The 19,075-nt window shown below is 42.9% G+C and overlaps 1 protein-coding gene across 4 annotated transcripts in view; it reads right to left on the minus strand.

Moving 5' to 3' along the window:
* Positions 1-18,816, minus strand: part of neto1l (neuropilin (NRP) and tolloid (TLL)-like 1, like) — a 182,143-nt gene extending 163,327 nt beyond the window's left edge. For 3 of the 4 annotated variants that reach the window (XM_029697544.1, XM_029697538.1, XM_029697526.1), the window contains exons 1-4: positions 17,912-18,816; positions 17,248-17,298; positions 16,365-16,499; positions 8,520-8,768 (exon numbers count right to left, since the gene is read on the minus strand). In XM_029697544.1, coding sequence (XP_029553404.1) covers positions 8,520-8,768; positions 16,365-16,499; positions 17,248-17,298; positions 17,912-17,939 — 463 coding nt within the window. In that variant the 5' untranslated portion in view covers positions 17,940-18,816. The remainder of the gene's footprint in view (positions 1-8,519; positions 8,769-16,364; positions 16,500-17,247; positions 17,299-17,911) is intronic. The other variant, XM_029697534.1, reaches the window with a different exon arrangement.
* Between the last annotated feature and the right edge of the window lie 259 nt (positions 18,817-19,075).

Consider the following 19,075-nt stretch of genomic DNA (forward strand, 5'->3'; position numbering starts at 1 on the left):
TATTAATGTTTGATTGCTACCGTCTAGGTTTATGTTTTATGGGATAACCAGTATAAATAAAGGATAAAAAGTGGAATGAGTTAAATCTACACCAAAATCCACAACATACTGTGAATAATTGCTGTTACATGGATTACAATAGTGATACAGTATTATACAGTATACAGTACATCCAGTCCTAGTCATCTGCTGTACAGTATGAAGGCTGGGAGGGGGACTAATCTGAACCTTGGGGAGTGGTGGATCTCATAAATGCTGTTATATCTTTCATCTCCAGATGATTGACAAAACGGAGCAGGACTGGAAGACACGGTGAGTGGAAAAACCTGTGATTCATCACATTTGATCTATGTTCACTCTTCTCGTCTTCTCCTCTCCTCTACTTATCCCCATCTCCACTCTCCTCAGGGCACTTCAGATGAATGAAAAGCGAGGGAGAAGACAAGGCGAGGAAAATGAGCAGAACGCTTCTCTCTCTCTCCTCCTCCTCCTTCGCTCCCCTTGCTTTTCATTCATCTTGAGCAGACTAGTGTGAATTAGCATGTGCTAGCAGCATTAGCTAGGCAGAGGCAGATGTGAACCTCTCTCCACACAGCCAGATTTTGGAGCATCAAATTGAGTGAAATCAAGACTTTTATCTTCTTTAATTATGTAAATCATATGCCACAGATATTTATTGTCAAGACAGAGGGGAGCGATGTTATTTATTTATTTGTATCTCTTTCAGCAATATGTGAAGAGGCTTCACCAGTAGACAGCAGTTTTTCAAAGACCACAATATTCTATTGAGAAAACATACACACTTCATCAACCTGACTATAAATGGACAATACCACTTTCCCCCCTATCTACTCCCACCTTTTTACATGACCTCACTTACACTATCTTACTTAACTTACTGTATAGGTTCAATTGTCAATAGCAATCCCATTCCTTCTTCACCCCATTAAATCTAGTATATCCATCTAGGATAAAATATCAATGTATTTGAGTGTATGGGAAATCCTTGTGTGTGGTGAAAATAGGTATGTGTGGAGAAAAATGTATATACAGTTTATGAGGGTAAGGGATGGAAATGAGGCTTTGTTCAAATTTATAAAACGGGTTGTTTGGATCCTGGATGCTGATTGGTTGATAGAGAGGAGTTATAGCACCACAATCCCCGTATTCAGGTAATACCTGTTAACAGTTCCATTAGATTTATCAATGCGCATCCACTGTCCTACAGCCCAGCCAATTTACCAACTTAATCTTCCCTGGAAAAAAGTGTCTAGACAATATTTCCACATGCTAATAGGCTAGCATTTGGTTTGCAACAGTTGGGGTTTGTCTAAACCTTCCTGTTTGCCTCTCTGACCTGTGGAACAATGTTGCAGTTTTTTGTTGTTGCGATCTTCACCGTGCCATGCACATGAATGTGATGAGACTGACCGCTTCTCTGAGCAAGGACAATTCATTTATCAGGATTATTATAATGGATATATGGCAATAGAAACAAAGGCACATTTCAGCTGCTTGATGTGATTGTGTGTTAGCTAGCAAAGTAGAAGTAGCTAGCCTACATAGCTACATGCCAATGATTTGTTTAGTATAGCAACCATTGCAAATAGAATGGATAGCAATTTCAGAAACTCAGAACTAACGACTGGCTTTTGTGGGGACTATTTAGTATGGTGGAAGGATGAAATAAAACTAATTTACACAATATAATAAAGTTTTTAATGAAAACATGTCGTTCATCTTTTTTAATATGTTGGCAACCATTTTATAAAAGCAATAAGGCCCTCGAACCTGGGAATTATTGAGAATAACACCCTCCTAAGGTCTGTTTCCCCGGCCCTTGGCTTCACTTCGGGCCTAAGAACAGCCTTAGCAGGGAGTTATTCACACGATAATTCCTGGGTTCTCATGCCTTATTGCTTAAGTAAAAAAGTGTCCAAGGACAATGTTGTGGGTCAATGGCAATGAAAAACGTCAAGAGGTTTATGGCAATGTATTTTGTGGAGGTAAAGAAGGATATAAACAGAATGTGGGATGCTCATAAGAATTTTTCCCACATGGAACATGATTCTGCAGGTCAGTCTTTCAGAGCTCTGATGTTGGTGTTAAAATTCTCCTACATATCACGCTGCTTCAGGCAGTATTCCCTTCAACCCTCGACAACACACAAAATAAGTTGACAGTGTTATTAAACCCTGACCCAGCCAAGGGTATACACCATACAGCCTATAGGAGACCAGAGGGGATTTCAAATCATGGTTCGGTTTCAAAAGGTTGTAGTAAATCCACGCACTGCTCAGTTAATGGGAAACCAGCCTGAAGGTGATGCAAATTAAGAGAGTCAAGGCTTCTCACGGCACGCGGAGGGAGGTAATTGGGATGATTGTGTTCGACAGTACAGATTAGCCTGTCACGCTACTTCACCTTTCCTCTGCCACCCCCCTTCCTGTACCCCCGTAAACAACACAGAGAACTCTGATTGAAAGCTATCAAACTAAATCTCCACGCCGCTAGTTATATATTACTACAGCAACAAATATCGTTAGCCTGCCTGCCTGCCACCATTGCTGGAGGCTAGGAGGTGGTAGAATACTTTGTGTGCTGTCGGGAGAGGTTTAAACCCCATAATTAGTAGATTAGTACTCAGCTGCAAAAAGACTGGGTTCGTGAGTACATTGATAGAATTTGTATGTCTGCTTTGATGGCAGGTTTCAAACCTGTTATGAAAACAGCAAATGCGGGGGTAGTGGATGAAATAGAGCAGGATGCTTTGAAAGTGGAATCTTACTCCGCTCACTGCTCAGTCATGCGAGGGGTTAATACAGCCACAGTGAAAGTCACTAAAGGTGGTTTCAATGGCCAAGGTAAGACAAAGAAACGTGGCGAAAAAACATCAAAGCTTAAGGCGATAGATCCCTGTTTTAGATGTGGGGCCGTGGGTCATTGGAAGAATGAGTGTAGAGTGGTAATGGAACCTACTGCACCCGGTGCATTCAGAGGGAATGCAGCAATGCAAGAGTTTTTGTATCTTTGACAAAAGAACAGCAGCAAACACCGTTAAAGGCAGCAGGACAGGAACATTTTAAATAGCGGTGTATGGCCTCAGTTCGATCAATAGTGGTTGATAGAGATGATGTTACAGTATATGCGAAGGGAGACGTCTCACACAACTTTTTAATAGATGCCTATGTCTTTGAACATAGGTCCAGTAACAATACACAGATCATATTACATAGATGGAAATGGAGATTATTTTGGGGTTAGAAAATCCTTGCGAGAATCAAAGACAATGGAGTCTGAAAGGTAACAAGTTAGAATCGGAACAGAAAAATACTCCTTGTAAACTCTGAAAACCTTGGGGAGTTTCTAATCTCTTGAGACATTTTATGTAGTCTTATTCTGAAATAGATTTATAGAATTGACTAAAGGGTGGATGGGTCACGGGGAATTAGATGAGAGTTAATATTGGGAGAAGGTCACGAGAAATTAGAGTTGGGGTTACCAAACCTAAAATGACCTTTTTAAAATGTAGTGCCGTGGTCATGGAAAATCATGGAGAAGAGAGACCAGTCATTACGGGAGTGAACCGTTGGACTCGGTGGAGAGATAAATGTTGCCGTGTCTAAGGGTAGTACATGCTAAATGAAGGGCGTATAAACAATGAGGTGGATTAAAACTAACCATTAATGATTGGAGGGAGGACAGTGGATTTATCAGTATCGAGTTTGGTTTGTAATTAAAACGAGTTGCTGATTAAGATGAAGCATAGTGAAAGCTAACGAAATGTACACTTTCTCTTCAAGCAGAGGAGGGGGTGTCATTTTCCTTCTCTTTGGAAGGATTAGGCTGTAAAATGAGCTTCCATATAAGTAAGGCCTGGCCATGTGTGTGTTTTCACCATATGGTTTACCACATACACACCAGCACACAAACACAATTTACTGATTATGAATATGGATTACTGTTTTAAATGTTTGAAATGGTTTCTGAAGGGCAGGGAAAGAAAGGGAAAGGAAATACTTAATGGTGGTGAGGCCTGATCAATCTTACTAGAAATAATGGACAATAGGATTTTTAAGTATAGTCTATTTTACTATTACGTTACGGGATACAATTATTTTCTTATAGAGTTATCAAGAGTTGTAATTCTAATTGGATGATAATAGCCTGAGTTGTTAATCTTTGATTTAACAGGCAGTGTTATTATGTCGGTTAGTGTTTCTGTATTTGTTTTCATACAAATTTCACCAGATTGGGGATGTTGTATTGTTTGGATTTCTCCCGAGAGGTTAGCGACATAACTCCCTGATCCGGTATCTGCTGTGAGGTAGACAGCATGATAAGGGAGTATAGGACAATTTGGAAAATGTGTTCTGATAAGGGGGTATAGGACAATTTGGAAAATGTTTTCAACAGTGTGTGGTTACGCTCTTTGGCATTAACGTTGGGAGAGTGGAATGGAATGTGACTGGGGATGGCTCATATATTCAGGAAGTTGATAATAGAGTCTCTAGGAAAAGGTACCACTCTATGTATATTGTTACAGGAGATAGCTCGTAGTAGAGGACAGCTAACTGCACAATATAGAATATAGAGACTAGTATGAAGTAAATTGAACGTCACACAGACCCAGATCATGGTGATAGTAGCAGCGATAGTGTTGTCATTTTAGACACTCTTGTCAACTTTCAATGAGGGGTTTGTCAAAGAAGGTATAATGCTTAAAAGGAAAGCCACAAATTCCGGTATACAGGAGGCCACATCAACGGAAGGGAAGTTTGCTGTAATAATATCATCACATCTCCTGAAGAGTGTGATTAAGGAACATATGTCTCAGAGTTTGTTAGGTTGGATGCTATTCCAACGCCACCACAGGACTCATGCCACATAAAGAGGTAACTGGGAGACCGATGGGAGTACCGGGTGCTGTTATTCACTCCACAAATGTTCTATTGTCAGGATATTACCCATGCGTTGCAGTGTGTATCTTCCCAGGTGAAAGAGGCCCACCCTAGACTCCCTCTGGATTGGCAAGCACACTCACTAGAGCCAGGAGACGAGCTGCGCTTGAAGGTCTATCAACCGGGTACCTTTCAGCCTAGGTGGACCAGACCCCATACTGTCCTACTAGTGACTGACACAGCAGTGAAGGTGTCGGGAAGGAAGGCCTGGATCCATGTGTCCCAGGTGAAAGCTGCACCAACACCTACTGACTTGGGAGAGGCCGAGCAAGATGGAGAGGCTAGAGCAGGTTTTGATAGAGGAGGTGATGATGGAAAAGAAGGAGTGTAGATCACACTGTAAAAAGGGCAGTAACGTGGGGCCTCTGGACACTTTTTGGTGGGGTAGTGTTTGTGGTGGCTGCTATAATCGCTACCACTCCAAGGGGAGAAGATCAAATAACACTTTATATAGAGTGGATAGCTCGATACGAAGATACTCGGGTTCACTGGGAGAGGGTAACATCAAAAGTTGCGGAAGCCGTGAGGGTAACTAATCATAAGGGCATGGTGATATGGGTGGCTCCATTTGAAAATAGATCTAGTGTCCTAGATGTAGGATGTTCTGATCGGGGATGGTTCTCTTACAAACAGGAATTTGGAAATAATGCAATGGAACAGAGAGTTTGAGGAATGAAACCAGATTATCGTTCCTCCCTCAACTTGGCATTGTGTGCGATAGACTCCAGTTGAAAGAACAGCAGTTAATAACCTTCAAGTTAGTGTGGGCAGAGGACAACACTTCTGAGTGTTCTACGACACAGGACGTCAAGCCAGGTCAAGCTACAGAAACGAAAGAAAGGGAATTATATTGGAGCAAGAGGTTTTACAGACCTGTCACTCCGTATTACCCACACCAACAGGAATGAAATGGTCGAGGAAGATTTTAGATAGTGAGAGACCGAGGACCTGGGGAGAAATAGATTGTTGGGGCAATCAGACCCTGGACGATATTACGTGAAGAGAGTATAATGAGCAGATAGTCCTTATTGTTAAACGGCTTGAGGAAAGCGAGGGATATGAGCAGATGAAGGCTTATTTACAGGCTCGGTTAGGCCCTACTTTAGTTCATGAGACAAATATACACCGATGTCTGTGGCAGCACAGTGGGGGTAGTACAGGACATTCCTATGGAGTGTTGGTGTCGGATGTGGGGGTAACCCATGTAAGCCCTCTCCTTGGTGTCCCGAAAACCAAGGCCATAGTCTTTACAGGGACAGGATATAGAGGAATAAATGTGACAGAGGCGGAGGGATGCCTCGCCTATAAATTAAGAAAAAGGGTGATAGACTCATTAGAGAATGATACCACTCCACTGTGTAGAGTTATACATGGAATAGTGCGTAGTGTAGGAAAGACAGTGGTCTGTTTAGAGTGGAAGGACTACTATGAGGATAAGCTCAACATGGAGGACTCAAGGAGGGTCTTCATAACCGTCGCTGAAATAGTTGTATCATTTCAGACTTTAATAGCCACATATGGAGATGAGGGTACAACAATTGAGAGGGTTGCCACAGATCCATGTATACAGGAAGCTGTATTCCCAGAGAAAAAGCTTGCAGTAGTGGTGGCAGCCCATCTGTTGCAGGGGACAATCAGGAAGCATGTGACCCAGAGATATGTAGAACTGGACACTCTCTCAACCCCACTGCTCTCTCCTCCATATCAAAGGGCAGATAATCCATTGACATACCTGACAGAGAACTGGGACCAAGACACAGTAACAGGAATTTGTAGAGGGATTGCGGAAAAACAACCTTTAGGCCCTAAAACCTATGTCACACATAGGGTTTTCACATGGGGGTGGGGGATGGGTATGCCGTGGGATGAGAGATGTGATCCAGATCTGAGTAATGGTAATTATTGCCCGCAAGTCCCTACTGTAGCACAACATAAGGAGGCAATAGATAAGCTGGTCAGGAAAACATTGGGAGAGGACTGGGAAAAAGGCAGAGAATATCTCACAAACTCAATCATAGATCTAACAGTAAAGCCGGTGATGAAAGTTACTGACAGTGACAGAGTTAAAGCGGTAACAATACCTACGGCTGTTACATTGGGAGTAATAACAAAAGAGACTTTTAAGGTTGTGGAAGGTGCTGTAGGAACAGCATGGTATTGGACAATTGATCAAATAAGGTGGATGTTGGAATATGCGGCATGGGCAGTGTTGGCAGTTACGGGGGTAGCTCTGATGGCATTGTTAGGATTCCATATAGTAAAAGCTTTGTTGCTGAAACGCATCTATAGTGCAGATTTGCCACAAGAGGAGGTGAAATTGATTCAGGCTACGGCTCACGTCTTTAGGGTAGCTTTAGGAGGTGAACGCAGTGAGGAGGACTTGGCTGAAAAACATCTCTTGTGATCCCTTGATGGAAGACTGAGAAAAAACATAATGGGGATATTTAGAGCCCTACGTTTTGTGGACCTTAGCAGAAAAGCATATCAGTTGGCATAGTGTTCAGGGGTAGCAGGAGATTGTGTCAGTCGAGTTCCTCAAGCTGTGGTCAGAGATTTAGTTTATAAATGTATTTACATAGATGCTTATGATAATCAGGAGAATTTAGGATTGCTTTAACTTAATGTTTTTTTTGGGGGGGGTTGCTAGAATTTTTTTCTCTCTATCTATCAAGTCTGTTTCTATCACACTCTCCGATCTGGAGAAAACCAAAGAAGAAGAAAGTCTACAGCAGGCAGTTGAATGATTGTTTAATGATATTAAACATTAAGAAGGGTTTATGGTTTAATAGGGGGGACTGATGGATCCTGTTAAAATGTAACATGTTTCAAGTTAAACTGTAGTTTGTTTGTATCCTGTTTAGTGAATGATTACTGTGAGTATTAATGGAGTTCAGGTCATGAAACTGTGTGTATGCTCATTTAGAAAGGTTGACCTAATCAGATAAGAGGAAATTGCCTAGGATCAGGGTCAGGCTCAGAACAGAAGATGGACGGGGTGTGATTCTGACATCTGGCTAAACAAAGAGAGGACCATGGACATTCCACAGGGGAAAGGAGGGAAACTCATTGGGGTCATAAAATGTATAGCTGGGTAGGTGACGCCTACAAGGAAAGAGTATAAAATGTGTTGTGAGCTGGGGGTGCACTCAGCTGACTGTATCCTTGGTATTAAACACTTGAAACTTCTCGTGAGCTTTTGGTCTCAATTACTTATAGTAAAGAAGTTGCAATAACATTTTTCTTTTTAACCGTGCTAAGGAAATATATGGTGTTACTTAGCAGAGAGGGTGTGAACAGACTGTTGATGAGGTTTCTGAGAGCCAATGTTTGTGTTGAACTCCTAGGCCCATATCCACAAAGCTTCTCAGAGTAGGAGTGCTGATCTAAGATGTGTCCATATAATCTTATTTATTATGAACTAAAATCACTCCTACCCTGAGACGCTTTGTGGATACTGAACTAGCCTCTTTGCAGTGTCAACACTATCCTGCTGTTGCAATTGGGCATGTTGCAATTGCCTAGCTGAAGGTAGTGTGGATACTTTGTATCGATTGTTACCTGCAGTGAAGTTGTAGTTGGCTGAAAATCCAATTGCCTCCAGTTCGGCATCAGAAACAAATTTTATCCAGAGGTACCGTCCGCTGCTCCTGATGAAGGGAGGGATGGTCTGGCCACAGTAGCGCCCGATTATTGGGGAGAAGCCAAAGGGGCCGTCTCGCACCTCGATGTTGTCAAATTTACATTCCCATGAAGGCTCTATAGAATACCTCTCATCAAAGAAAAGATCGATACACAGCCTCGGAGGAGCTGGAGGGGACAAAGAGAGTAGATAACACAGATAAATATAATGCCCATACTGTGCAGCATATTACACAGCACAGTACATCTATAAGGCAAAACATGGAGAACATATGAAGTGCAATTAAACAGCGTGCAATTAAGATGAAGCTTTCTAATGGTAAATGGCCGTTGGGGGTTTACTCATTTTGAGTAATTTTGCAATGCAATTGAAATAGATACTCACTGTAAGTTGTCTTAAATGAATTAACTACTATGTGGCTTAGATGAGTGAACTACTAAGAAAATCTGAATCCTAGAATCCCTGTGTTTAATTAATTTATTGGTGAAGGACTTTCCAAGTATTCCAAGCAAATAAATCATACAGTTATGAATATAACTGTTCCCTGAAGGAGGGAACGAGGCATAATATACTATGGGGAGTCAACGACCAATTATACTCACCTGAAGAAAACTGAAATCACACCCAACGGGCCAATTGCCCGACCTCGGAAGTCCCGCCTTCCTGGCTATAACAACGGGACTCACATTCATTTTCTCAAATCAGTACCAATCTTCAGCAAGCCCAAAACCCTTGACGGCGCGGGGCCAAAATATGTTATTCCTCGTTCCCTCTTTCAGGGAACAGTAGTTATATTCATAACTGTACGTTCCCTTTTCATTCCCTTTCACACTGGGTATAACATACTATGGGGACATACAATATCGCCCCAAGCCGGCTCAGAGGGTACCAAACCAGGATGCCCACGCTAACCCAAGCACACACAGGTTCCACCGGCTCCAAAAAGGGGTTACAGAAGCCACCTTTTCCCCTAATACTTAGCAGAGAAACCTGAACTGTCAGAGCCTTATGAGGACTCAACTGTCAGAGCCCGCCCTATATAGGGAACCAGAAACTGCTGCAACTTAGCTACGCGCACTAACACGCTGCCACAGCAGCCCAAGTCCATAGACCCCACGGTTCCAAGAAAAATACTTACCTTGCGAGCTTGAAATGTCACAACTGTTCTGCTGTTTTGAACCGCAACAGAACACCTGTGGTGACTTGTTAAAACGCACACGCACTTTGCAAAGCACCGACCAGAGTTGATGAACCAGGAAACCTACAGTAACCTGGTAGCTGTGTACTCATGCACTGCCACGGCAGCCCAAGGCTCGAACCCACAGGGAACAGTGGTAACCACACAGGGAGCAGTTACATCCAAGCGATAAAACCTCACAAAGGTATGTGGGGAACGCCAACTGGTTGCAGCACAGATATCACCAATCGTCATGCCCCTGAATAATACCAAAGAAGCCACCACACCCTTAGTGAAGTGAGCACGCACACCGGTAGGCAACTCTTATCCTTTGCTGTCATATGCCAGGGAGATAGCCTCCACAATCCAATGAGAAAGACGCTGCTTCGAAAGTGCCCTACCATGAGCTGGTTTAGCAAAATAGACAAAAAGCTGGTCACAAACACGGATATCCTTCATCCTATCCATATACCTGCGGAAAGTGCGAACCGGACACAAGCCATGCAACCTACGTTGTTCACGGGAAGCAAACAAAGGAGGTGAGAAAGAGAACAGCTCGAAAGCCAGGGACCTGTAAGACATAGGCATAACCTTGGGAGCAAAAACTGCATTAGGACATAACAAAACAGGGAGGGTGTACTGATAGCGCACGGAGATCTCCAACGTGCTTGGCCGATGCCAAGGCCATGAGTAGGGCAGTCTAGTAGGAAAGAACCTTCAGGTGTACACCAATGGTTCAAACAGAGGCTCAGACAGAGCATCCAGGACCAAAGCCACGTCCCAGGCCATAGGCTTAGACACTGGTCTGAGCCAACACGCGCCTTTCATGATCCGCACCACCAAATGATGAGACCCCGATGTAGAGCCATCAATCCCTACATGACACGTCGAGATGGCTGCCATATAAACCTTCAATGTGGAAAAAGAAAGGTCCTTCTCAAAAAGCTCTTGCAGGAACATCTAAATGTCCACCAAAGAGCTCTGAAAAGAGGAAACTCCTTTAACCTGACTCCAACCGCGTGCCACTTAAAAGTATATTTCGTAGAGGGTGCACGTGCCGACTGTATAGTTGTAATCCTGTTTGAGGGTAAACTCCTAGCCATCAAACTCAACCTTTTAGGTGCCAAACCCACAGATCCTTTATCTGCGGTCATGCATGCCAACCTCTACCATGCGCCTGCGACAATAGATCCCAATGACACAGAACCATCCACGGGTCCCTGCCCAACAGGTAGATGATCTCCGAGAACCAGGGTTGTCTGGGCTAACAGGGAGCCACCAGAATCAACAACAGACTCTCCTGACGGACACTCCCCAACAGATAAAAATGCGTGTTTCCTCTCGATGCCTGAAGATCGGCCCTTCCGAACCGGTCCCATATCTGGGCAACCACTGAGAGGTGCAGTCTCCACTCTGTAGCGATAAGACCCCCCCTGGAAAGTAGATCTGCACCCACAGGTTTAGGAGAGAGAGAGAGAACGCATCTGTCGTGATCACCCTGCGGGACACTACCTGACCCATGAGAACCCCCTGCAACAGCAGTCGAGGGTCGCTCCAAGAAGTCAACGCCCTTAGGCACGACGGGGATACTTTGAGCCACCGATGGCAGTGGCAAGATACATTTAGATGTGTAGCAATCACCCAGCGCTGAAACAGACACATCAACAGAAGAGGCACCACAGCTATCATAGAGGCCATCAGACCCAATAACCACAGACACAAGCGAAAAGGCACTGAATGCCCAAGCTGAAACCGTGCCAGACAGAGATGGAATGTGACCCTCCTCTGTTGGGACAACACCGCATGATTCAGAACCGAGTCCAGAATGAGACCCGGCAAATTGTGAGCATTTTGAACTTGCAAACCTTGAGATGCTTGTTTAAAACACGCAACTCCAGGATGGGATGCAATTTTCCATCGCTCTTGGGAACTAAGAAGTACCAGCTGTACCAACCGCTCTGTACTTCTGACATGGGGACCACCCGAATAGCCTGCTTTTGAAGGAGAGAGGAAATCTCCTCTCTCAAGACAGGTGCTCGGACTTTGGAAACTATTGACGTAATGACACCACGAAAGCAGGAGGCAGAGCGAACTGCAGACTATTCACCCTTGTCACTGTCCTCATCACGCATGGTGAAACTGCTCATGCCTGTGGAACATGCTGCCAGTCTTCCATTCATTATCTCCTGAAGGGGCAGAGGGCCACCCTGAGGACTGGGATAAAAACATTTTTGTCATGCTTGTTTTCATATCCGCCACTCTTGAAAACTGTGCGTCAGAATGTGAAACGTCTGTCAGAAACCCTCCCTGAAAACACCTGGATGACACCGCACTCTTGATACTAGAGGTCGACCGACTATGATTTTTCAACGCCGATACCGATATCGATTATTGGAGGACCAAAAAAGCCAATACCGATTAATCGGCCGATTTTTATATATATATTTGTAATAATGACAATTACAACATTACTGAATGAACACTTATTTAACTTAATATATTACATCAATAAAAACTATTTAGTCTCAAATAAATAATGAAACATGTTCAATTTGGTTTAAATAATGCAAAAACAAAGTGTTGGCGAAGAAAGGAAAAGTGCAATATGTGCCATGTAAAAAAGCTAACGTTTAAGTTCCTTGCTCAGAACATATGAAAGCTGGTGGTTCCTTTTAACATGAGTCTTCGATATTCCCAGGTAAAAAGTTTTAGGTTGTAGCTTTTATAGGACTATTTCTCTCTATGCCATTTGCATTTCATATACCTTTGACTATTGGATGTTCTAATAGGTACTTTAGTATGGCCAGCCTAATCTCGGGAGTTGATAGGCTTGAAGTCATAAACAGCGCAATGCTTGAAGAACAGCAAATAGCTGCTGGCAAATGCAGGAAAGTGCTGTTTGAATGAATGCTTACGAGCCTGCTGCTGCCTACCACCGCTCAGTCAGACTACTCTATCAAATCATGAACTTAATTGTAATATAATAACACACAGAAATACGAGCCTTAGGTCATTAATATGGTTAAATCCGGAAACTATCATTTCGAAAACAAAACGTTTATTCTTTCAGTGAAATATGGAACCATTCCGTATTTTATCTAACGGGTGGCATCCCTAACTCTAAATATTGCACTTACATTGCACAACCTACAATGTTATGTCATAATTATGTACAATTCTGGCAAATTAATTACGGTCTTTGTCAGGAAGAAATGGTCTTCACACAGTTCGCAACGAGCCAGGCAGCCCAAACTGCTGCATATACCGACTCTGCTTGCACAGAACGCAAGAGAAGTGACACAATTTCCCTAGTTAAAATAAATTCATGTTAGCAGGCAATATTAACTAAATATGCAGGTTTAAAAATATATACTTGTGTATTGATTTTAAGTTAGGCATTAATGTTTATGGTTAGGTACACATTGGTGCAATGACAGTGCTTTTTTCACGAATGCGCTTGTTAAATCACCCGTTTGGCGAAGTAGGCTGTGATTCAATGATAAATTAACAGGCACCGCATCGATTATATGCAATGCTGGACAAGCTAGATAAACTAGTAATATCATCAACCATGTGTACTTAACTAGTTATTATGTTAAGATTTATTGATTTTTATAAGATAAGTTTAATGCTAGCTAGCACCTCACCTTGGCTCCTTGCTGCACTCGCATAACAGGTAGTCAGCCTGCACGCAGTCTCCTCGTGCAGTGCAATGTAATTGCCCATAATCAGTGTCCAAAAATGCAGATTACCGATTGTTATGAAAACTTGAAATCGGCCCTAATTAATCGGCCATTCCGATAAATCGGTCGACCTCTACGTGACACCCCTGATCATGAGGAACCTTAGGTAGAGACAATGTATTATTGTGATACGGCTGTTCTGATACCCGACTCACACCAGGTTTGGGGACTTTGGCAACCAGTAACTTGCCCCATTGACCGAGCCACTTGGGAGCATTATTGCCACTGTAGATACTTGAGAAGGAGGGCCCTGAGAACATGCCCTCTGCCCCGGCCTACAGCTAGGGACGCCAGGTCTGCTTCTTCCATGCCACAGAAGAATCTGGTTTCACCCCGCTCTCCTTCAACTCAGCATGCCCAGAAAGGGCCTGGACCTTTTCTTTCACGCCTCAGGAACTGCCGAGCCGCTCGTGCGAATGATTTTAGTTCGAAAAGGACCTGTAGAGCTGCGTCCTGCTTTTGTTTCTTCTTGAAATGGGCCTGTCAGGACTCCATAGCCAAGCCAAACGACCTTGTTGGCAAAACTGTCTCATCCAAATATATCCGCCTGTCCCTTTCAGCAATCCGGGACAATGTCAACCAGAGGTGGTACTGAACCACAACTGTCGCCCCCTATACTTTTCCCCACAGCCAGAATAGTACAGCAGGACAGACGCAGCACAAAATCAGCCTTAGCACGGATTTCGTCAAGAAGCTCTGAAACTGGTTTCCCTGCCTCCACGGTCTTATTCAGCTCCTGCAGCAAATCGATATGATACATCTGCAGCATTGTGACTACATTCAATGATCGGGATGCCACAACCTCAGGCTGGTACACTTTGTCCAGCTGATCCACCGAGAACCGGCAATGTTTATTTGGAAGCACAATGCTAGGATTACCACCCTTGTTAACCTCTGGAGCTAAGTAACTCACCAGGTTTCCATGCATCAGCGGTGTGCAAACGAGCCCCACCTCCTCCATACCCTCTACATTCATGAACTCGCCATAACCTAGCTTTCCTGGCTGAATGAGATGAATCACAGGTCGCCTTTAGCTCACTGGCAAAATCTTTAAACAGGGGTAGGCGACGCTTCCCAGCTGCAGGGATAGGAGGTAAATACCTTCCCCCAAACCTGGAGGAACACCGCTGTGGGGTAGAAGACGGCCAATCCACCCCCAGCTGATCTGCCGCCCTACGACACAGCTTCATCCAAGGCGCATTAACCACCAATGGTTCACTCTCCCCGCTGCTCCAGACTGATGTTGTCCCATTCACACTCTGAAATCCCTCCAAAGCAATATAGGGATAGAGTATCATCCCAGGAATCCGGACTCTGAACGCTGCCAGAGAAACCGGAATGAGCCTCACTCTGGGATGACACCCTTATCAACTCCGACCACCGCTGCTGCTCTCTCCCGGCCTCAGACAACCCCATTCCCGAGGTCGCTTCACCGGAAGACCCTTTGCCAACAGCCGGAGACACAGGTCCCACAAACCGGTCTGACTCAAAGCCTCCTGAGTGTGTTTCCACCCAAGGCAAATAAGACAGCACCCGTGAGTATCTTTCATTTTCCCAAGGGCACGGTCAGAGGTTCAAACTTGGATGGTTAGCATTTTTTTTACTTACTCTTACCACTGGCCATCTTACTCATGCAAGGAAGCACTGGCTATACAAGCAAAGCAGAAAGTAGTGTGTTTTAAGCAAACATAAATCCTACCCAAGCAAGGAAGCATTAACTACACAAGTAGAGCAGATAGTGGTTAGCTTTTAGCACACTCAAAAACCGGTACCAAGACCCAAAACTCGCAACATCTAGGGGGACGAGTACTCACTCCCCACTAACAGACGGTGGAGTCAAATCTCATAGTTTGTAAATTGCATGACACGTTCTTCCTTCAGGCGAGCTGAAGAGCGAAGAATTTAGGAAATGAATGCAAGCTCCGGTGTTATAGCTAGGAAGGTGGGGCTTCTGAGGGTAGGCTAGGCATCTATTGGCCAGTTTTCTTCAGGTGAATATGATTGGTCGTTGACTCCCCATAGTATGTTATACTGAGTGACCGACTGAAAAGGAGGCTTATATTTCTATCTTAATTATCAGTAGGCTATTGGTAATGTCCAGTGGCCTCGATCGACAATGATCTCACAAGCTTACATTCGGTCAGGTCTGGATGGTGGGTCGGGCTAAAAGTCTGGCCCATCATACACATTTCATCTATAAATCCAGTTCAAACCATAACCCAGATGATACTGTTGCAGCTAGTATGGTTCCTCCAGTCCAGTAATAGTCTCTCTGTAGAGATGATCTTTCATGTATTCATTTAGTTAATATCATTAGGGCCGTAACCTAATCTCCTCCACTGATTAATCAAATATCAAACTCCCAGAACGTAAATTAAAACGACTGAGATTGCAACTTGTTGTCTGATTTCATTACCATCATCAGACAAACATCAGCAGCACAGCAACTAAACTGGCCAATCCCATCAAGTATTACTGTGAACACATATCTCAATATCTGGTCCAGATTTCACTCTGTAACATGAAGAGATACATCCATTCACAGAGCAAATTGAGCTCATCCATATTCACTGAAGCCTGAACTCAAGTAGACAGCGAGGAGTTAAATAGACAGATGGCTTTAATTTCTCACCTGGATCTACGATTATAAAGATGTGAGGACACTATCATATGTTACATGCTGTAAGATCAAGGTTCCTGAAACAGTATTTAAGAGTCTGTATTCCTTATTCATGGTGGTCTATTGAAACATTCCTTAATTGTTTGAAGAATGTCAACCCATGATCTGAACAGAAAACTTAGATGGTTTTATAATGATGTTAGTTACTGTGAAAGCTATTCACCTTCAATAATGTAAACACACTCTACTTCTGGGGGGTATTTGCTGGGGTAGTTGGGAGAAGTGAACAATCCCCCGTCTCCTTCTTTCACCCAGGTGCCACATTGTCCTGCAGGCTTCACTCCTGAATTGTTTTTCACTGAAAAAACAGTAGCAGAGTGAAGTGGATTATACAGACAGACAGACAGACAGACAGACAGACAGACAGACAGACAGACAGACAGACAGACAGACAGACAGACAGAGAGAGTCGGGTGCAAAATGATTGGCACCTTTGATAAAGATGAACAAAAAAGACAGTATAAAATAAATCATACAAATACTGAGATATAGTGTATGCTCCAAGAAATCTGAAAATTATATTATTTTATACCAATGCAATTGCTCAGAGAAAGATTTTGTTTAACAATTCATCTTTTTTTCTCACAAAAAGACAGCAGTCAAAATTATTGACAGCCCTGTTTTCAACACCTTTCAATACCTCACTTTGTTAGGATAACCGCACTGAGCCTTTTCTAAAATGTTTTATGAGATTAGAGAGCACATTGGGAGAGATCTTAAAATCTCTCCCAATGTGCTCTCCAATCTCATAAAACATTTTAGAAAAAGGCTCAGTGCAGTTATCCTCGGAAGGTGAGGTGTTGAAAACAGGGGTGCCAATAATTTTGACACCTATCTTTTTGAGAGGAAAAATATTACTTGTTAAACAAAATCTCTTTCTCTGAGAAATTGTGTTAGTATAAAATTATATAATTTTCTGATTTTGCTGAGAATACAATACAGCTCAGTATTTGTATTATTTATTTTAAACTGTCTTTTTTGCTCATCTTTATGGGGGTGTCAATAATTATGGACCTGACCGTATGCAGTGATAGAGTGTATTATACCTGCTTCCTTCGTTGCCCCAGACAACCCAAGTATGAGTAGACTTGCAACAACTGCAACAAGAGACAAATACATTTTGGTAGTATATCCGGCCTAGCGTAAAATAGGCATACTCTGAAGATATCAAAATACAAGGATATGGGCCTTTAAAAAAAAATCGAGTTTACCATTAAATAAATCAAACCTCAAATTAGATTAATTTGAAACCATTTAAATCCCTAAAGTTTCTGAACTTTTTTTATAGAATTGGATGCGCAATCAAGAGGCACGCATAATCTACTTATTACACTGTTTGATACAGCAGACCTCAGGCAACACATAACTGGGCTTTTACGCACTAGTCATCATACAGATGGAAAAGTGTAGGTTATGCATCCAGTCTTCAGGCTAAATACCATAATGTATACATCCGCATGCAATGCTATGTAAAAGTAGCCTACACATGCGGTTTGAAAAGGTAGGCTATACTATAGAAATTGTGAAGGGGTATGAGTGTATGGATATCAAATTCGTTACACAACTGACACTATATGTGGACTGACAACTATAGGCAACCACAGTGGTACGTCAATTCATAAACTCAAGAATATTGTGCTACTACTCAATGAAGGTTTTGTGGTATAGGCGCAAAACAGTAAAGTCTGTTCAATATAAGTGGTGACTTACCGTGAAGGAGGCTGTGCCCATGTACCATGTCTGTACCTTTCACAAGGGGCTTCACGCTCAACTAATTCCATTTAGATTAAGGAATACTTCAAGAGGAAACGATTGAGATTTAAGGGAATTGCGAAATGGACAGCTTACCGAAATAGCAAAAATAAAATTAAAATACAATTGATAAACCGACAAAAATCTTCACCTCAGTTAGACTATAATTTCTTGAATGAGAAGATGAAAATTCCAGAGAGAGAAAAATCGCAACTACTAGTCACCAGTTTCATATAAAACCAAAAGCAAGTCTAAACATTCGCCCGATTTCCATCCAAACGTTTCCAGAACCTTTTGGTGGTTCTGATGCACTGACCAGATTAATAGGTCCGTCATCGGCCTTCTCTGATCGCTCCACCTTTACAATCTAACAATGAAACAGATATAGGGAGAAAAAACAGCTTTGGTTATTTTTCTTCAATCCCTTTATCTGGAAATAAAAATCCTAATGACGCGTGGGTATCCATCCTCCTAAACGCATTCTCCGAATTGTTTTCACTGAGATGCGTAAAACCCCGGCTATCAAGTTCGACAGCAAAAGTCGCAACGTGAAGAAGAATTGTGTTTATCTCATCCTTTCTTCCTCGATTCCCTCAAGCGATGGATAGTGTTCGTGGAGCATTCTCCATTCTTCTCTAGCGACTGGCTGGTCTCTCTCGCGCTCTCTCTCTCTCTCTCTCTTTGCACCCACCAAGAAGAGTTAATGGATATTGTCGCCCTCCTCCAAACGTTGGTCATCCATTCATTCCTACAATTACTGGACTAACCTATAAACCACCCTAACTGTAATTGGACCACACTCATACAAACATACGAAAACTACTTTGTTTCACGAATATAATCCAACTTCCCCGATATAAACACCAAGGAGGAGTAGAAAAAAGTACCGGGAGAAGGTGGTGGGGTGTTTCCTTAAAATGCTCTCTCTCTGCAAGCAGACTGCAGAATCCAACACCTCAGTCGGCAGGGCACTGAGCGAAAATGTAAAAGGTAAGCAGAAAAACGCACATTGCAAGAGGAAATGGAAGAAACAAGCAAAGCAGATGGATGCCAGGATACTGTAGGCTATATCAACAACTCCAGGCAGCAACACCTGCAGCATGGAATAGATGGAGTTGCTTT

This window comes from Salmo trutta, chromosome 2, assembly GCF_901001165.1.
Source record: "Salmo trutta chromosome 2, fSalTru1.1, whole genome shotgun sequence".
In the NCBI taxonomy this organism is placed as follows: Eukaryota; Metazoa; Chordata; class Actinopteri; order Salmoniformes; family Salmonidae; genus Salmo; species Salmo trutta.